This window comes from Megalops cyprinoides, chromosome 25 (genome assembly GCF_013368585.1).
Source record: "Megalops cyprinoides isolate fMegCyp1 chromosome 25, fMegCyp1.pri, whole genome shotgun sequence".
NCBI classification, from domain to species: Eukaryota; Metazoa; Chordata; class Actinopteri; order Elopiformes; family Megalopidae; genus Megalops; species Megalops cyprinoides.
Genome location: NC_050607.1, coordinates 10549554 through 10564094, shown reverse-complemented (window position 1 = coordinate 10564094; position 14541 = coordinate 10549554). Strand labels below are relative to the sequence as shown.

Below are 14541 nucleotides of genomic sequence, written 5' to 3'. Positions count from 1 at the left end.
CAGCTCAATTGAGAGGATAGTTACTGGAACAAACTTCATAACCTTGCTGGGCAACACAAACCAAACAGTTGAACAGGTTATCATTGTGTGGATGTTTATGATATGAAGGGGTGCCTCTGAATCTTCTGGCTGACTTGCAATCTGAAGAACTCACAGGATGGCAGACAATCAGGGACAGGGTAAGGCCATTTAAACCATTTCTGTTGAGGGATAATCTGAGGAAGAATTGTAAAAGCAACATGTGAAATATCCTACATCATTCAAAGCCCACATGCCAAGCATTCAAGTACTTTTTCCTAAATGCTGAAATAAAAATCACCGTCAAACCAGTTACTTTACCTGAAACATACTAGATGTAGACATGTATAAGAAGGCTAGCAGAAAGATGCACTCTATGTGTCTCTCAGGTGGTGCAGAGACAGAATGCCAGACTACAAAGCAACAGGTCCTGGGTTCAAACCCTGTAAGAGCCTTCTCCTTACTTTTGATAGCCAAAGGAGGCTCCCAAACAGGCAGCAGAGGGCAGTAGAGGGCAGCAGAGCGCTCAGGTTGTAACAGGAGATAGAGCGCTGAGGACATAGCAGGAGCTAGAGAGCAGTAAAGCGCCTGAGGCTGTAACAGGGGGCAGAGGGCAGCAGAGAGCTGAGGCCAGCGCAGGACTTAGAGGGTGGCAGAGAGTTGAGGGTGTAGCAAGACCACGTAAGAGGAAGCGGATGGATGGGATGACAGATGGGATGAAGACAGGGAAGGGTCTGACCCGGCCCAGTGAGGTGTCCAGAACGGGAGGCAGCGCAGAAGCGGTGTGGCATGGAGCAGGGTGAGGGTGAGGAAGGAGGAGATGGGGAGAGGGGAAGAGGCGAGGGTGAGGATGAGGAAGGAGAGAAATGATGAAGATGCAAAAAGCCACGCCCACTTTTTCGCTAGTTAGTTCCTCGTATTCAACTGTCTTAGTAAGTTCCTCGTGCGTCGCAACGCGACGCTGCTGCAGCGCGCAGCAAAATTTCAGCCAGCTCTTGCGCCCGGCTGCATAACCCCCAGTTTCCATCATCCGAAACCTCGGGGGGGTATGAGTTCCCCCCCTTTCCTCTTGCCCCGGGCCGCTGGTCGGATTCGAACCCGCAACCTCACTAGTGCGAGGAGCAGATCTTCCTCCGACGCCACAGACACCTTGGCACTTTTCTCCTTTTTTTTTTGCGCGCTTGACAAGCGACTTGGTGAGCGCACAGGGAAAACGGAGAACAACGGGGGCTTGAACCGCAAACCTTCTGCACTGCCCCCTGCTGCCCTTCTGGACACCTCCTTTGGCCTTTAAAAGGTCAAAGACGGTCGGTTTTGAACCTGGGCCCTCTCGCTTCGTAGTCCAGAGTTATACCTCTGCGCCGCCAGAGAGTAACGCTGCCTGCTCCCCAGGCCGATTCTTTCTACCGCAGCACCTACCATGACCGACAGAAAAGAAGCGCATAGCCTGGTGTCGGGATTAAACTGGGAATCTCCAGGTTACAAGGGAGTTGATTTACCACCACACCACCCAAACATGAATGGGTTGTGAGTGAGATTCTTCTGCTACTTCATTTAATTGCTTAGGGTTTTCCATGGTTAGAAAATGCATTTGCAGCGATCATCATACAAATTGTTTCATAAGTTAATTGTTTCATTTAATAAAAAAAAAAAAAAAAATTAAAAATTTGCCGTGGAACTGTTACCTGGATCACTATGACGGTTTGATGTGCTGTGATAAATTACCCACAATCCTCTCTGGGCCTGCGCATAATAATAAGTTCACCACCTCGTACTCTCCAGGTACTCTCTATGCACTTGGTCACTGGATGCTGTTTAATACACCCCCCCCCCCCCCCCCCCCCACCCCCTGCACCCCCTGCACCCCCTGCACTCTGTCTCTGATTCACTATCTGAGAATCAGATAGGGGGTGCGGGGGGGGGGGGGGGGGGTATTAAACAATATCAATATCCTCAGCAACAAAGATGGATATTATTCACTTGGTCACTGGATGCTGTTTAATACAAACCCCCCCCCCCGCACCCCCTGCACCCCCCCCCCCCCCACCCCCTGCACCCCCTGCACCCCCTGCACTCTGTATGATTCTCAGATAGTGAATCAGAGACAGAGTGTGGGGGTGTGGGAGTGTGGGGGGTGGGGGGGGGGGGTTGTATTAAACATCATTCAGTGACCAAGTGAATAATATCCATCTTTGTTGCTTTGTTTAATACACCCCCCCCCCCGCACCCCCTGCACCCCCCCCCCCCCCCCACCCCCTGCACCCCCTGCACCCCCTGCACTCTGTCTCTGATTCACTATCTGAGAATCATACAGAGTGTGGGGGTGTGGGGGTGTGGGTGGGGGGGGGGGGGTTTGTATTAAACATCATTCAGTGACCAAGTGAATAATATCCATCTTTGTTGCTGAGGATATTGATATTGTTTAATACCCCCCCCCCCGCACCCCCTATCTGATTCTCAGATAGTGAATCAGAGACAGAGTGCAGGGGGTGCAGGGGGTGGGGGTGGGGGGGGGGTGTATTAAACAGCATCCAGTGACCAAGTGCATAGAGAGTACCTGGAGAGTACGAGGTGGTGAACTTATTATTATGCGCAGGCCCAGAGAGGATTGTGGGTAATTTATCACAGCACATCAAACCGTCATAGTGATCCAGGTAACAGTTCCACGGCAAATTTTTTTATTATTTTATTTATTTTTTTTTTTAAATGAAACAATTAACTTATGAAACAATTTGTATGATGATCGCTGCAAATGCATTTTCTAACCATGGAAAACCCTAAGCAATTAAATGAAGTAGCAGAAGAATCTCACTCACAACCCATTCATGTTTGGGTGGTGTGGTGGTAAATCAACTCCCTTGTAACCTGGAGATTCCCAGTTTAATCCCGACACCAGGCTATGCGCTTCTTTTCTGTCGGTCATGGTAGGTGCTGCGGTAGAAAGAATCGGCCTGGGGAGCAGGCAGCGTTACTCTCTGGCGGCGCAGAGGTATAACTCGGGACTATGAAGCGAGAGGGCCCAGGTTCAAAACCGACCGTCTTTGACCTTTTAAAGGCCAAAGGAGGTGTCCAGAAGGGCAGCAGGGGGCAGTGCAGAAGGTTTGCGGTTCAAGCCCCCGTTGTTCTCCGTTTTCCCTGTGCGCTCACCAAGTCGCTTGTCAAGCGCGCAAAAAAAAAAGGAGAAAAGTGCCAAGGTGTCTGTGGCGTCGGAGGAAGATCTGCTCCTCGCACTAGTGAGGTTGCGGGTTCGAATCCGACCAGCGGCCCGGGGCAAGAGGAAAGGGGGGGAACTCATACCCCCCCGAGGTTTCGGACGATGGAAACTGGGGGTTATGCAGCCGGGCGCAAGAGCCGGCTGAAATTTTGCTGCGCGCTGCAGCAGCGTCGCGTTGCGACGCACGAGGAACTTATTAAGACAGTTGAATACGAGGAACTAACTAGCGAAAAAGTGGGCGTGGCTTTTTGCATCTTCATCATTTCTCTCCTTCCTCATCCTCACCCTCGCCTCTTCCCCTCTCCCCATCTCCTCCTTCCTCACCCTCACCCTGCTCCATGCCACACCGCTTCTGCGCTGCCTCCCGTTCTGGACACCTCACTGGGCCGGGTCAGACCCTTCCCTGTCTTCATCCCATCTGTCATCCCATCCATCCGCTTCCTCTTACGTGGTCTTGCTACACCCTCAACTCTCTGCCACCCTCTAAGTCCTGCACTGGCCTCAGCTCTCTGCTGCCCTCTGCCCCCTGTTACAGCCTCAGGCGCTTTACTGCTCTCTAGCTCCTGCTATGTCCTCAGCGCTCTATTGCGCTCTATCTCCTGTTACAACCTCAGCACTCTACTGCTCTCTATTGGCCTCTAGCTCCTGTTACAACCTGAGCCCTCTGCTGCCCTCTGCTGCCTGTTTGGGAGCCTCCTTTGGCTATCAAAAATACTGCACGAGCTCTTACGGGGTTTGAACCCAGGACCTGTTGCTTTGTAGTCTGGCATTCTGTCTCTGCACCACCTGAGAGACACATAGAGTGCATCTTTCTGCTAGCCTTCTTATACATGTCTACATCTAGTATGTTTCAGGTAAAGTAACCATCTACTGCCCTCTATCTCCAGCTGTTTCCTCAGCTCTCTACTGCCCACTACCTCCTTATCACTGTGCCACTCAAACATGAGCAGACCAGGACCTTGATTCTTCTGCTACTTAATGGTCAGAGACCTCACAACATAGCAGAATATGAAAAAGTAAAAGGAAGATGTGAACCAAGAACCATTGAGGTTGTAAGCTAAAAGTTAGTCTGTGCACCACAAGAGGTCTGAAGCCTTATGTGTGCTGTTCCTGTACTACATCATTAGCCAAAACAATGGCATCTTCTGTAAAAAATCAATGAAGTTATTTTTATTTCAAGAAATTAATTCCCTTTCCATTTTTGACATTTATCTAAATAATGTCTTCTAAAACATGTACTCTATATGAATTAACATAACCTTTTAATTAAATTTCATTTTAGTGATGGTTAGAAAATTTCTTTGCATCATAGTCATCATGCTAATTGTTTTATGAGTTAAATAATAATTGAAAATAATTTTTAAAAAACTCGCTCTGAAACTGTTACCTGGATCATTATCATGGGTGATGTTTTAGTGATAAAATACCCATAATGTTCTTGGGTATTTATTTGCATACAGGCATCCATTGAAATGTGGAATATGTTAAGGGAAACCTGTGACAAATGAGCTGAAGTAACTGATTAAAAGGAAAGATTTAAGTGTTACATCACAGCTAAAGTGACAATGAAGATGGTTGTTTGAATTTACTGTCAGATCCAGACTCTCCACCTACAGAGAGCTGTCGTGGTAGCAGGATAAGGAACTGGATCTAGTGCTTTGTCTGTCTGTGACTGTCTGTCCGTCTCCTGGTGCATAATGCTCTCCCTGGTCTACTAATAGCAGAGACCGACAGCTTATGAAGCTCACTTACATCAATGACAGCTGTGAGCAGCTCTCAAGCACACAGCAACATGCAGACTGAACTTACTGCTGTCTTCATGTACAAGCTCCATCAATCCAGAGAGAAACCTTCTGATGAACCCCAAAGCATTTTCACTCACTCAAGAGGCATGTTTCCATTAAATGAAGGCTCAATCCATACTGTAGAAGTGGCTAAAGTTCCTGAAATCCTAATCCCAAGCAAGTAATGTGAATGAACTTCACTGAACTTTATCTCATGCTAATAATGTGATTGACGTTCACTGAAGAGTTACCCGACCACCATGAAGCAATGTTCACAAGTGCAGGAAATGGTGGCAGATTCATTATGGTTGGCTCTAGCTTTGTGAGTGGTTATTACATAAAACATCTGTGCTTTTGTCTCCCCTAAGACTGCAAGTCTCACAAAAAACAAGACCATTTAACACCAAAAATGGGCCCTCTAGCCTTCCCACGTTCAAGTGGCACAGAGGTACAGGCAATGTGCTGTAATTAGGATGTTCCCAGTTCAAGTGCCACACTTCATCTTGACAATGTAGATGCTGAGGTAGAAGGAGGAGAAGAGAGGAACAGCAGCTGTGACTCTCAGATGACACAGAAGTAGAATGCTGGACTGTAGAGCAACAAGTACTATGTTCAAGTCTATCCAGGTTCCTTTAGCAACTTTTGTAGAGCAAGGCAGGTTTCAAAACATGCAGTAGAGGGCAGTAGAGTGCTGAGGATGTAACAGGAGGTGGGTGGGAGGAGGAGGATGATGAGGAAGTTTATTTTTTTCACTAGTTAGTTCCTGATGTTTCCTTGTACGCTACTGATACATGTAGCAAAATGGTTCCATAACCCTTCCCTTCTATCCCTGAAAATTCAGGTGGGCTAAGAGCCCCCACCCCCCCTACTTAAGAGGTACTGATCAGATTCAGACTCACAACCTCAGCAGTGTGAAGCATGGTTCATCCTCTAATGCCACAGACACCTTCATACTTAGCTTTCTGCCAACTTAAGGAGAGACTTCACTCAAACAAAAAAGGAGAAAACAGCAGGGGCTTGAATCCAAAAGCACCTACATTCAGCACAAGTACTTTAGCCCTCTGCACCAAGAATCATCAACAGTTAAAAAAGGCTTAAATAATTCAGGTTACCTACATCTGCATGTTTTGAAGGATGACATGAAGAAAATAAAAAACAACTTGTTTAAGGGAGTCATAAATCAAATGCTCTTTCATCTTTCCTGGACTGGTAAGGGGGTTGTCACATGCTGATGTAAGAGCATGCAATACTTGAGGAAGTAAATGGAGATTTCCCTGCTATGAAACAACTCCCTGTTTTGTACATTAGTAAACACTAAACCATAGGATAAACTTGTTCAGTGACATTACCCTTTAACATAATTATTTTTGTCAGAATGGAAATAATTGTGTCTAAGCACAGAAATTGCATGGTAGTGTGTAATATAAATTACTGTGCTCTGAAGAGTCTCTGGAGCCCTCTGCTGGCCACATCTTGATGGGACCTCTACAATCAAGCACCCTGCAGGTTATATTTTCCATACTTCTAAATTATGTTTCCTCATGTAATTGTACAGACATTGACAGTTTATATGAAGGACTTTATTGTGTTCAGAACCATTTCATAGCTTGTAACCATCAGCTGATTACATAACCTTTAGTATACAAAGGAAGAATAAACCTCCTTTTCTGCTTAATGGTAATACAATATTTCTCATGGACTAACAGCTCAGGGCAGTTAGTTTCCTCTTATAAACAGGATATGAACACAGACCATAAGTTCAATACTTAATGCCTGAATATATGATCCTGAGCAAATAATTAATGTACAATTGGTTCTGTTAGCCTTAAGGGATATTCGTTTATTGGCATGAAGTGAGGTGGAGTGTTGTATTAGCATGACAAAATTTCCCTTTTATATGAGAAATTGTTGTTATGGGTGGGACTTAATGTAAAAAATGTTTTTTCAACTTTAAGCAAAATCTTGACTTTTATATTTGCATGTGATGCCAGCAAAATGATACAATGATCCAATAATTCTTTTGGTTGTTTAGAGAGACCCGCACACATCATTAGTGATCAGCTACTCAGTTCAAACACTGGCACACACAAAGGCAGGGTCTGCCACGGAACCGAAAACCTGTGACCCTCTGGAAATGTCTTCACCATACTGTCACCTGCACAATCGGACGGGAACACCAAGCCCTCTGGAGCTCTCGTGAGCGTTCAGTATCTGACCTTGTCAGTCGAATCCGTCTTCCTTTCTTCAGAACGGAGCTGAACGTGATTCTTTGTGAACACACAGGTGGTAGAACAGCCTGAGCACAGCTGCGGCCATATTGGTCCTGAGCCGAGGGTTTCAGTCACCTCACCACCTAAAGTCCCCTGTCTCAGCTGTGCTATGCCTGTTAAGAGCCTTCACCTTCAAGTGTTCCTACCCATCATGCTTTGTGCAGACTCCAATCCAGACAACCAGAAATAACAGAACAACAATATCTCTAAGATGATAAAATACTATACACTGCATCAAGGTTTTATTTGACATTTTAGAGTATCATACAATAAACAAGATTTCTGCAAAAGTTAATATATCCATTGTGTTGCATTTCATAAAAATAGTTGCTCACTTACAGCCTTTGTGACTATCAATAATACATTGAATCATATTTATAGAGTTACAGCTGTACAGGGTAAATCCACAGCTAGCACTACACAGTCATGTTGAACTGAACTGGGTTCATGAGCGTGCCGTCTTTCACAGATTCACTATATATTTGTATCTTTTATATAAAATTACTTACAGCTGACCAAAGCAGCCTTCAACAGCTGAGGACTGAGAGATGCAGCGTACAAAATTCGGTGGTCGTTGCCTCTTGAGAACACAGACATTATGGGTGCAATAGGTCATGTACGTGCATTACATGACTGAAGCGTTGTTGAAAGCTGGATGGGAGTTTTGGTGTTATGGGGGACGCACAGCATTTCAGGGTTGGGGGGGGTGGGGGCGCTGAGGAAAAGGCATCTCTCCCTCTCCTTTACTCAGTACAGTATGCACCACAGGGTCCCGACGGTCTTCTGCAGGTGTTTGTGCTTGAATATTCTAGTTCCCCGACTTGCGTGAGATATTACTGTTTGGATTGTGTGATGGATTAGAGTATGATGATGCTTGCATTTCAGACATGTTCCCAATGGGACTCGTGCACTAGGACCTTTGTAGTGAATTTGTCATACTCTGTGTGCCACTGTGAAACAGCCACAAAATGACTACTGCAGTGTATATTCTGATGTAATCCAACATTCTGGTAACCGCCACTGTACTCAGGGAGACATGTTTATTGCAGAGTATCCAAAATAAATATATCACTTGAAACTTTTCTCTCTACAATGAGCTGTCAGAAAGTTACTGCTAAAATAATCTTCCAATTAGTCATCAGATGACAGGATGTTATCAGGTTGGTGGGTGGACAGGACAATCTGAGAGCCAGACTCATTTTCTGCAGGGACAAAGCTTAAAAGTTAATTGGATACAGCTGGCAACAGCAACAAATTAAAGAAACTGATTGTGGATAATCATTTTTCACCACATACACACAAAAAATTCTAGGTAATTACTGAGGTAAAGGTGTCAAAAAGATGTATGCACCTTTGAGATATAAAATTTTTTGCTGTGTGCCAAGGACTGATAACACACAGGCTCCGCTGTTAATTTCTTTTTCGCTCTGCTGCAAAGTGGTTTGTCATTAAGGTCTGTGGCTGTGTGGAACTGCAGGGCAGTTGTGGTCATCTTTTTGTGTTCAGCCTGCTGTGCATGCTGCACTAACATCATTTCACCAGAGGAGGGAGCGCCTGAACTGACTGCACTATATTTTCATGTTATCAGTAGGTGGTCTGTCTGCATGCGGGCTTACTTAGAGTGCTGCGAATCCTAGTTTTCCTCCCCAGCCTTCAATCACAGAAGCCTCGGCAGGCCACTTACCTGTACCCCTAGGTGCCACTTATTTCAGCAGCTGTGACAAGCTACTGTGCTACTCATTTTGACATGTTGCTAAAACTCTGGTCCTAGACTCGATCTAAAATTCCCCCCTTCATGTCTATTGGAGCCATAGTAAATGTGAATGAAGTAAAGGAGAAAATATCTGTCCCAATCCATGACCTTCAAACAATACAAGAGCAGGAATATTTTTGGTGCAAGTCGGATCTCATGAGGAGACGGTAGATAAGGACTGGACAAACGCAGACAAAGACGCGTGGCTTGAAACAAACTTGTTACAGTATATCAAACAAACAAAAAACCGTGTCCACCACTGTACCACGGTAACCTTCCCAGCATTTTGTACAAATAAACCGCTAGCAGCCTGTGCATGATTGTATGTCAGTTTTCAGCCTGCTGTCAAAACTCAAAACTCCAGCACAGAGATCCACGCTTGTCCCACGTCGTAAGGCACTCAGCCCCGTACGTATCCCATAATCCTTCACGTCACTCCGCCTGTGTGAGACGAGCATGCCACAGTGGCCGGGTTCATGAAGTACAGCTAAGGGAGAGAGGGTCTCCCAGAACGCAGAGTAAACCTTCGGCATCCGAGCACAAGTGAGAACGAGTCATCTGAAGTCTTGTAAAACAAGTCCACGTCGACCTGAAATTCAATCACAGTTGAGACAAAGTATGGAAAGATGGATTCTTTAGCACGGTGTTCTGTTGTATGACTCATCTTATTTTTTATAATGACTCAGAACTACCATCAGCCCATCTAGGAACACTTTGAGATGATTATATTTACATTGTCTTCACATATTTATATTTATATAATATATCTATATGCTCATATTAATCATTTGAGATATCTTTCCTTTCAGTGCTATCTCTGTACAGTTTTAGTTAAGGCAGAGTTCGCTGATGAAAATTCTCTCAGTATACAGTTTGTTTTTTTTTTCCACTCACTTTCACACAGAAAAGCTACTGTCAGGCAAACCTTTTAATTCCCATCTTGATAAAATAGATTCCATTATATAAAAATTACTTTTGACGCCCAGTCTCGGTTTGGAGTCAGTGATGAATGGGTGTTGTATGCCGACTGGTCGCTGTCTGGTTGATGATTGGCTGTCGAAGCAGTCTGTAGTGAGTGGGAGGGCTTAACAGTGTTCCCGATAACAAGACCCCCAAGACCCCCATCGTGCTACACACATTCTGTTTTTTTTTCCTTTGTTTTCAAAGTGGATGCTTCCAGTTTTTAAGGTGGTGGGTGTAATATCTGAAAATAATTTAGGATACAATATAAATTAAAAAAATGACATTTTTTGATAAATTTGTTTTTTCCTTCTTCCCCGAATCCATGCGAAGTACTCCGGCTTTGCGTCTGGTGGTGGCGGGTGCTGTGGAGTGGGGTGAGATGGAGTGGGCTCTGAGGCGTTATCTGCTGACGGTGGAGGCCCCCGACCGCAGCGAGCTGGGCAGCTTGTCGGAGCCTGGAATCTTCCACGGGCCGGGGGAGACCGTGGCCTTCCTGCTCGCCACTCCTCCACTGCCGCCGCCGCTGCTGGTGCTCTTGGTGGTGTGACTGGGGCGGCCTGGCACCCCCCGGTGGCCACCGTTGCCCTCGGGGGTGTTGCCGTTGCTCTGGGCGCCTCCGTTCACGTTCACATCTGTGGTGGAGAACTCGCTGCCTCTCGGGTGGTATGTCAATTCCCGCATCTCCCTGGCGGTGGTGCTGTTCTCTCCCCCTGTGCCCTCTTTGGATCGTCCCGCGGGGGGTTTCGGGGGAACAGGCTCCCCGGGACCCTCTGGAACCCCCCGTCCCTTAACGCCGCCGCCCTGGGGGGTGGACCTGCCACCCTCTGTGTGTGCGCCCCACCTGATGCACCCCCCCAGTCGCCTCCCCAAGCCCGCCCCCTCCTTCCCGGGGCTCCGGGAGTGCTCTGCCCCGCTCTCTTGCCCCGCCTCCAGGGGGAGCAGGTGAGGGGGGTCGGGGGGCAGGGCCAGGTGAGATGGAGCCAATGGCATGGTCAGAAGAGCGTCCAGGGGCGGGACTACTTCCGACAGGCTTGGGGAGGCTGCAGGGACAGCATCCCAGGAGGCGGCACTGTCTACTGGGAAACGGGGACAAAATTAGTGATGTGCCACTCTGCCCTGCCACCACCACAGAGTCACTACCACTGTAACTACCACTGTAACAGCTGCTGTAATTGCCACTGGTACTGAACCCCTTACAGGTAAAGCACTATTCTCCCACAGCAGCAATGAATTGGAACTGGCTCACATCATTATCATTATTATTATTATTATTATTATTATAATCATTAGATGTCTCTTGTCCAGAGCAGCTTACTTAGTCTTACAGGTTTACTTGGCAGCCATCTTGTTGCTTTTTAATATTATCTTACCTTAACTTGCAGAGCTTTCATTTGACAAATTGGCCATTTGAAAGGCAGGACATTTCCTGAAGCACAACGTGTTAAGTGCTCAAGGGTGCAACGACAGACCCTGAAACTGAACGCTATGCCACCTGAGGTATCAGAACGGCTCTTGTTCTCTCAATAAGGGCTCCAGCAATTATTCTCTGAATGGCCTATTTGAGTCCTTGGTTAATTTGGAGAATGTCCTGACAGCGTATTATTGGCAAGGAGGCCGTTTTCAATTAAGCAATTCAATTAAGACAGGTGGCCAATTACAAACGACATGTTTGTGTCACTTTGCACCACATTGGATAACAAAGTTTGTTCCCTTGGGTTTTAATCACTGGAGGTCCTTTTGCTCTCAGTCTTAAACCTAGAGAGGTTGAAAATCGCTAGGAGGGGTTCCTCTGTAAAAACAAAAGCCATGTAGTGTCAGGGGCATTCAGAATAAAACTCATGAGTACAGGGTGTCTTCATGAGACAAAGACGCTACTGGAGTAGTCAGCGATGTTAGTATTCAATTTGAAGAACAAGGTCCAAGCAAAGCATTAGTTTGCGGACGTTTCATTTTAATTACCGCTGTCAGTTTCAGTTAGCACTGTTTGCAGTGTCACACCACAGTTTGTGTCGCTGAATGAGATGTTATGAAATCCAGCCCCGATACTCCCCACGTCCGTGTTTATGGCAGTCAGATGATCTGACACAGACTGTGTGAATGGAATGCTAATTGCAGTGGCACCCCTTCCTCCATCAGTCATATATATGTGTGTCTAACTGGCAAATGATTCATTGCGTGTGACCAGCATCTTGCTGAGAAACCGTCACTCAGCCACTAGCTGAACATCATTAAATGATGAACATGTTACACATTTTCTCAATTTCACTAGCGCTAAATGTTAATATGTTTAAGATTACAGGGGAAATTCGCAAAGCTGTTGATTCACCGAATTATGAATGAGCTAAAATTTGGAACTGCTCTTTTAGTGATAAGCTCAACACTAGAGAAAGACAATAAGCCATGACCACATTTGGGAGTGAAGTTCAGAATAACATTCACTTCACAAATATACTGGGATTGCCCCTTTGCGAATCTTCCACTTCACCCTCAATTTAAAGGAAATCTTCAATATACATTCCATTTTATATGGCACTTTAATTCTGGTTACAAACTCGCTGCGTGGCTATAAACTGATTTATTTTCATATAATGAAGTCAGCCCACACAGAACACAATAAAATCAGATTTGAAATAAAAAATATATCTAATTCATGTGATAAAACTGTTCAGAACACACTGGCTCGTAAATACAGTTCGCACTCAAATTAAATAATAGCAAGGAATCTAAACAGCCTTTGCAACAATACCAGGCATCTTCTGACGTGGAGCAAGACGGGCAACAGACAGAGGACCCCAAAATCATTCAAAGAACAGGGTACAGCTCAGTAGGAAAGATATAGACAATACACTATAAATAAGGAAGGTGGGGTGAGAGAGGTTGAGAGAGAGAGAGAGAGAGAGAAAGGGAGAGAGATGGACAGAGAAAGCACTTGAGGTACCTGTGTCTAATGCCTTAAGAGCTGCCAAAGCTGTCTCCTGGCTACTGTGTTTCAAGGCAGCCTTAGGTCTGCTGCACTTGACTTAACGCGTTCCCCCCGCTCTTCTGAGAGACAGCGCGATCCGTCAGGCCAAAGCGGGGTGGGGGGGGGGGGGTGTTGATGGAGGTGCCTCTTTGTTACCTTCTCACTGCCGGGAGAAGCCATGGAAAAGTTTGAGAGAGAGCGGGCGCCGCCGAGGCCCCGAGCAGATCGATATCCTCTGGCGGTGTAACGGCTTAGAGGAGCGTGGTGGAGATCGCTGAGTAAACTGCTCACTCTCATATCCGCACCTAATCCCCTCAAACAGGGCCTGAGCTCGCTCGCCGGTCTACCGTCATCCTCCTGATATCCTCCTGCCACTCAAAGCACGGCTCGTCTCCGCGCTAAAATACTCCATTAGCGCATACGTCATGTACACGTGCTTTTCACATTGTGTGCACATGCAGGGCTACCTTCCTGCTACAGCAGAAGGTCCCATTGCTGTAACTTTGTACTTTTGAGAGGAAAGGTCCAGGTTGCCAGGGTTTTCTGAGATGCTGCCCCCGTCTGGCAACCCAATGAATAAGACCGAATCCTGACCAGTGACATGATATCCCCCGAAGGAGGAGGAGCCAGTGTGTTCTGACCAGGAAGTCCCACAGAGACAGAGCAGGAAGTTAAGCCCACACCACACATCAGATAAACAGATAACCTCAGCTCACCCAAAAGAGTCAGCAGTGAAGTGGTAAGAAGGCATGCAGATCTTTACAAACCGTGTCTTTAGAGTGGCCCATTAGGAAGAAATATGGAGAGCCATGCTTGTCACTTTTCATGCACATGGAGAGACTGGAAGGTACCATTCCTAAAGGAAGGGGAGGAACAGCCTAGACCAATCATTAGAGTTAAACCAGAGGCATTGAGACAGTCACACTACTGTTAGTCAAGAACAAGAGAGTTAGCATTCAGAGTCTATAAAAGACAAGTTGTAGAAACAGAATGAAATACTATATTAATGGAGAAGGCATGCTGGGTTGTTTACTGGAAGCGGATTACGCTGAGTTTTGTGGCACTGATGATCAGTTTAAACAAGTGGAGCCAAATTGGCCTGGAGTGTTTAAAGCATAGTTATCCCTGCTGCTTTATATTTGAATAAGCTGTATGCTGCGTAAATTCAACCAGGTGTTCCTGTAGTTTAAAAACACTACAGGGTGTTAAATCCATTCTGCAAGTGCTGAAGATTAAAGTATTATGTCTCTATTCCTACTAAAGGTTTATATGACCTTCGCACACAGCTGCATGAGCCTTAGTCTGAAGCTGCAATCAGGAAAGGTGAAAGGGAGCAGCGCTTAGGATACAGAGCTGCAGGTCAGAGGTCACGACCTCTGGGATTCTACTGTGCGGTCCTGCCGTGGCTAATCTTGACATGCTAGCTAGGGCATCTGACTGTAATTACTGGAGTTAACACCCAGCTGATTTGAAGAATAAACGTGCGCAGCAGACAGAGGAAATATCTGCTTCACCTGATACTACTCAACAAACTGCTGATAAAACGGCTCTGAAAACTATGGCGGTTGAGCCTCTCT

The 14541-nt window shown here is 46.1% G+C and overlaps 1 protein-coding gene across 1 annotated transcript in view; it reads right to left on the bottom strand.

Moving 5' to 3' along the window:
• Positions 1–9844: 9844 nt before the first annotated feature.
• LOC118771793 (membrane-associated guanylate kinase, WW and PDZ domain-containing protein 2-like) overlaps positions 9845–14541 on the bottom strand; it is a 153885-nt gene continuing 149188 nt past the window's right edge. Inside the window, exon 22 of the mRNA XM_036519831.1 lies at positions 9845–11075. Within this exon, the coding sequence (XP_036375724.1) occupies positions 10402–11075 (674 nt within the window). The 3' untranslated portion in view covers positions 9845–10401. The remainder of the gene's footprint in view (positions 11076–14541) is intronic.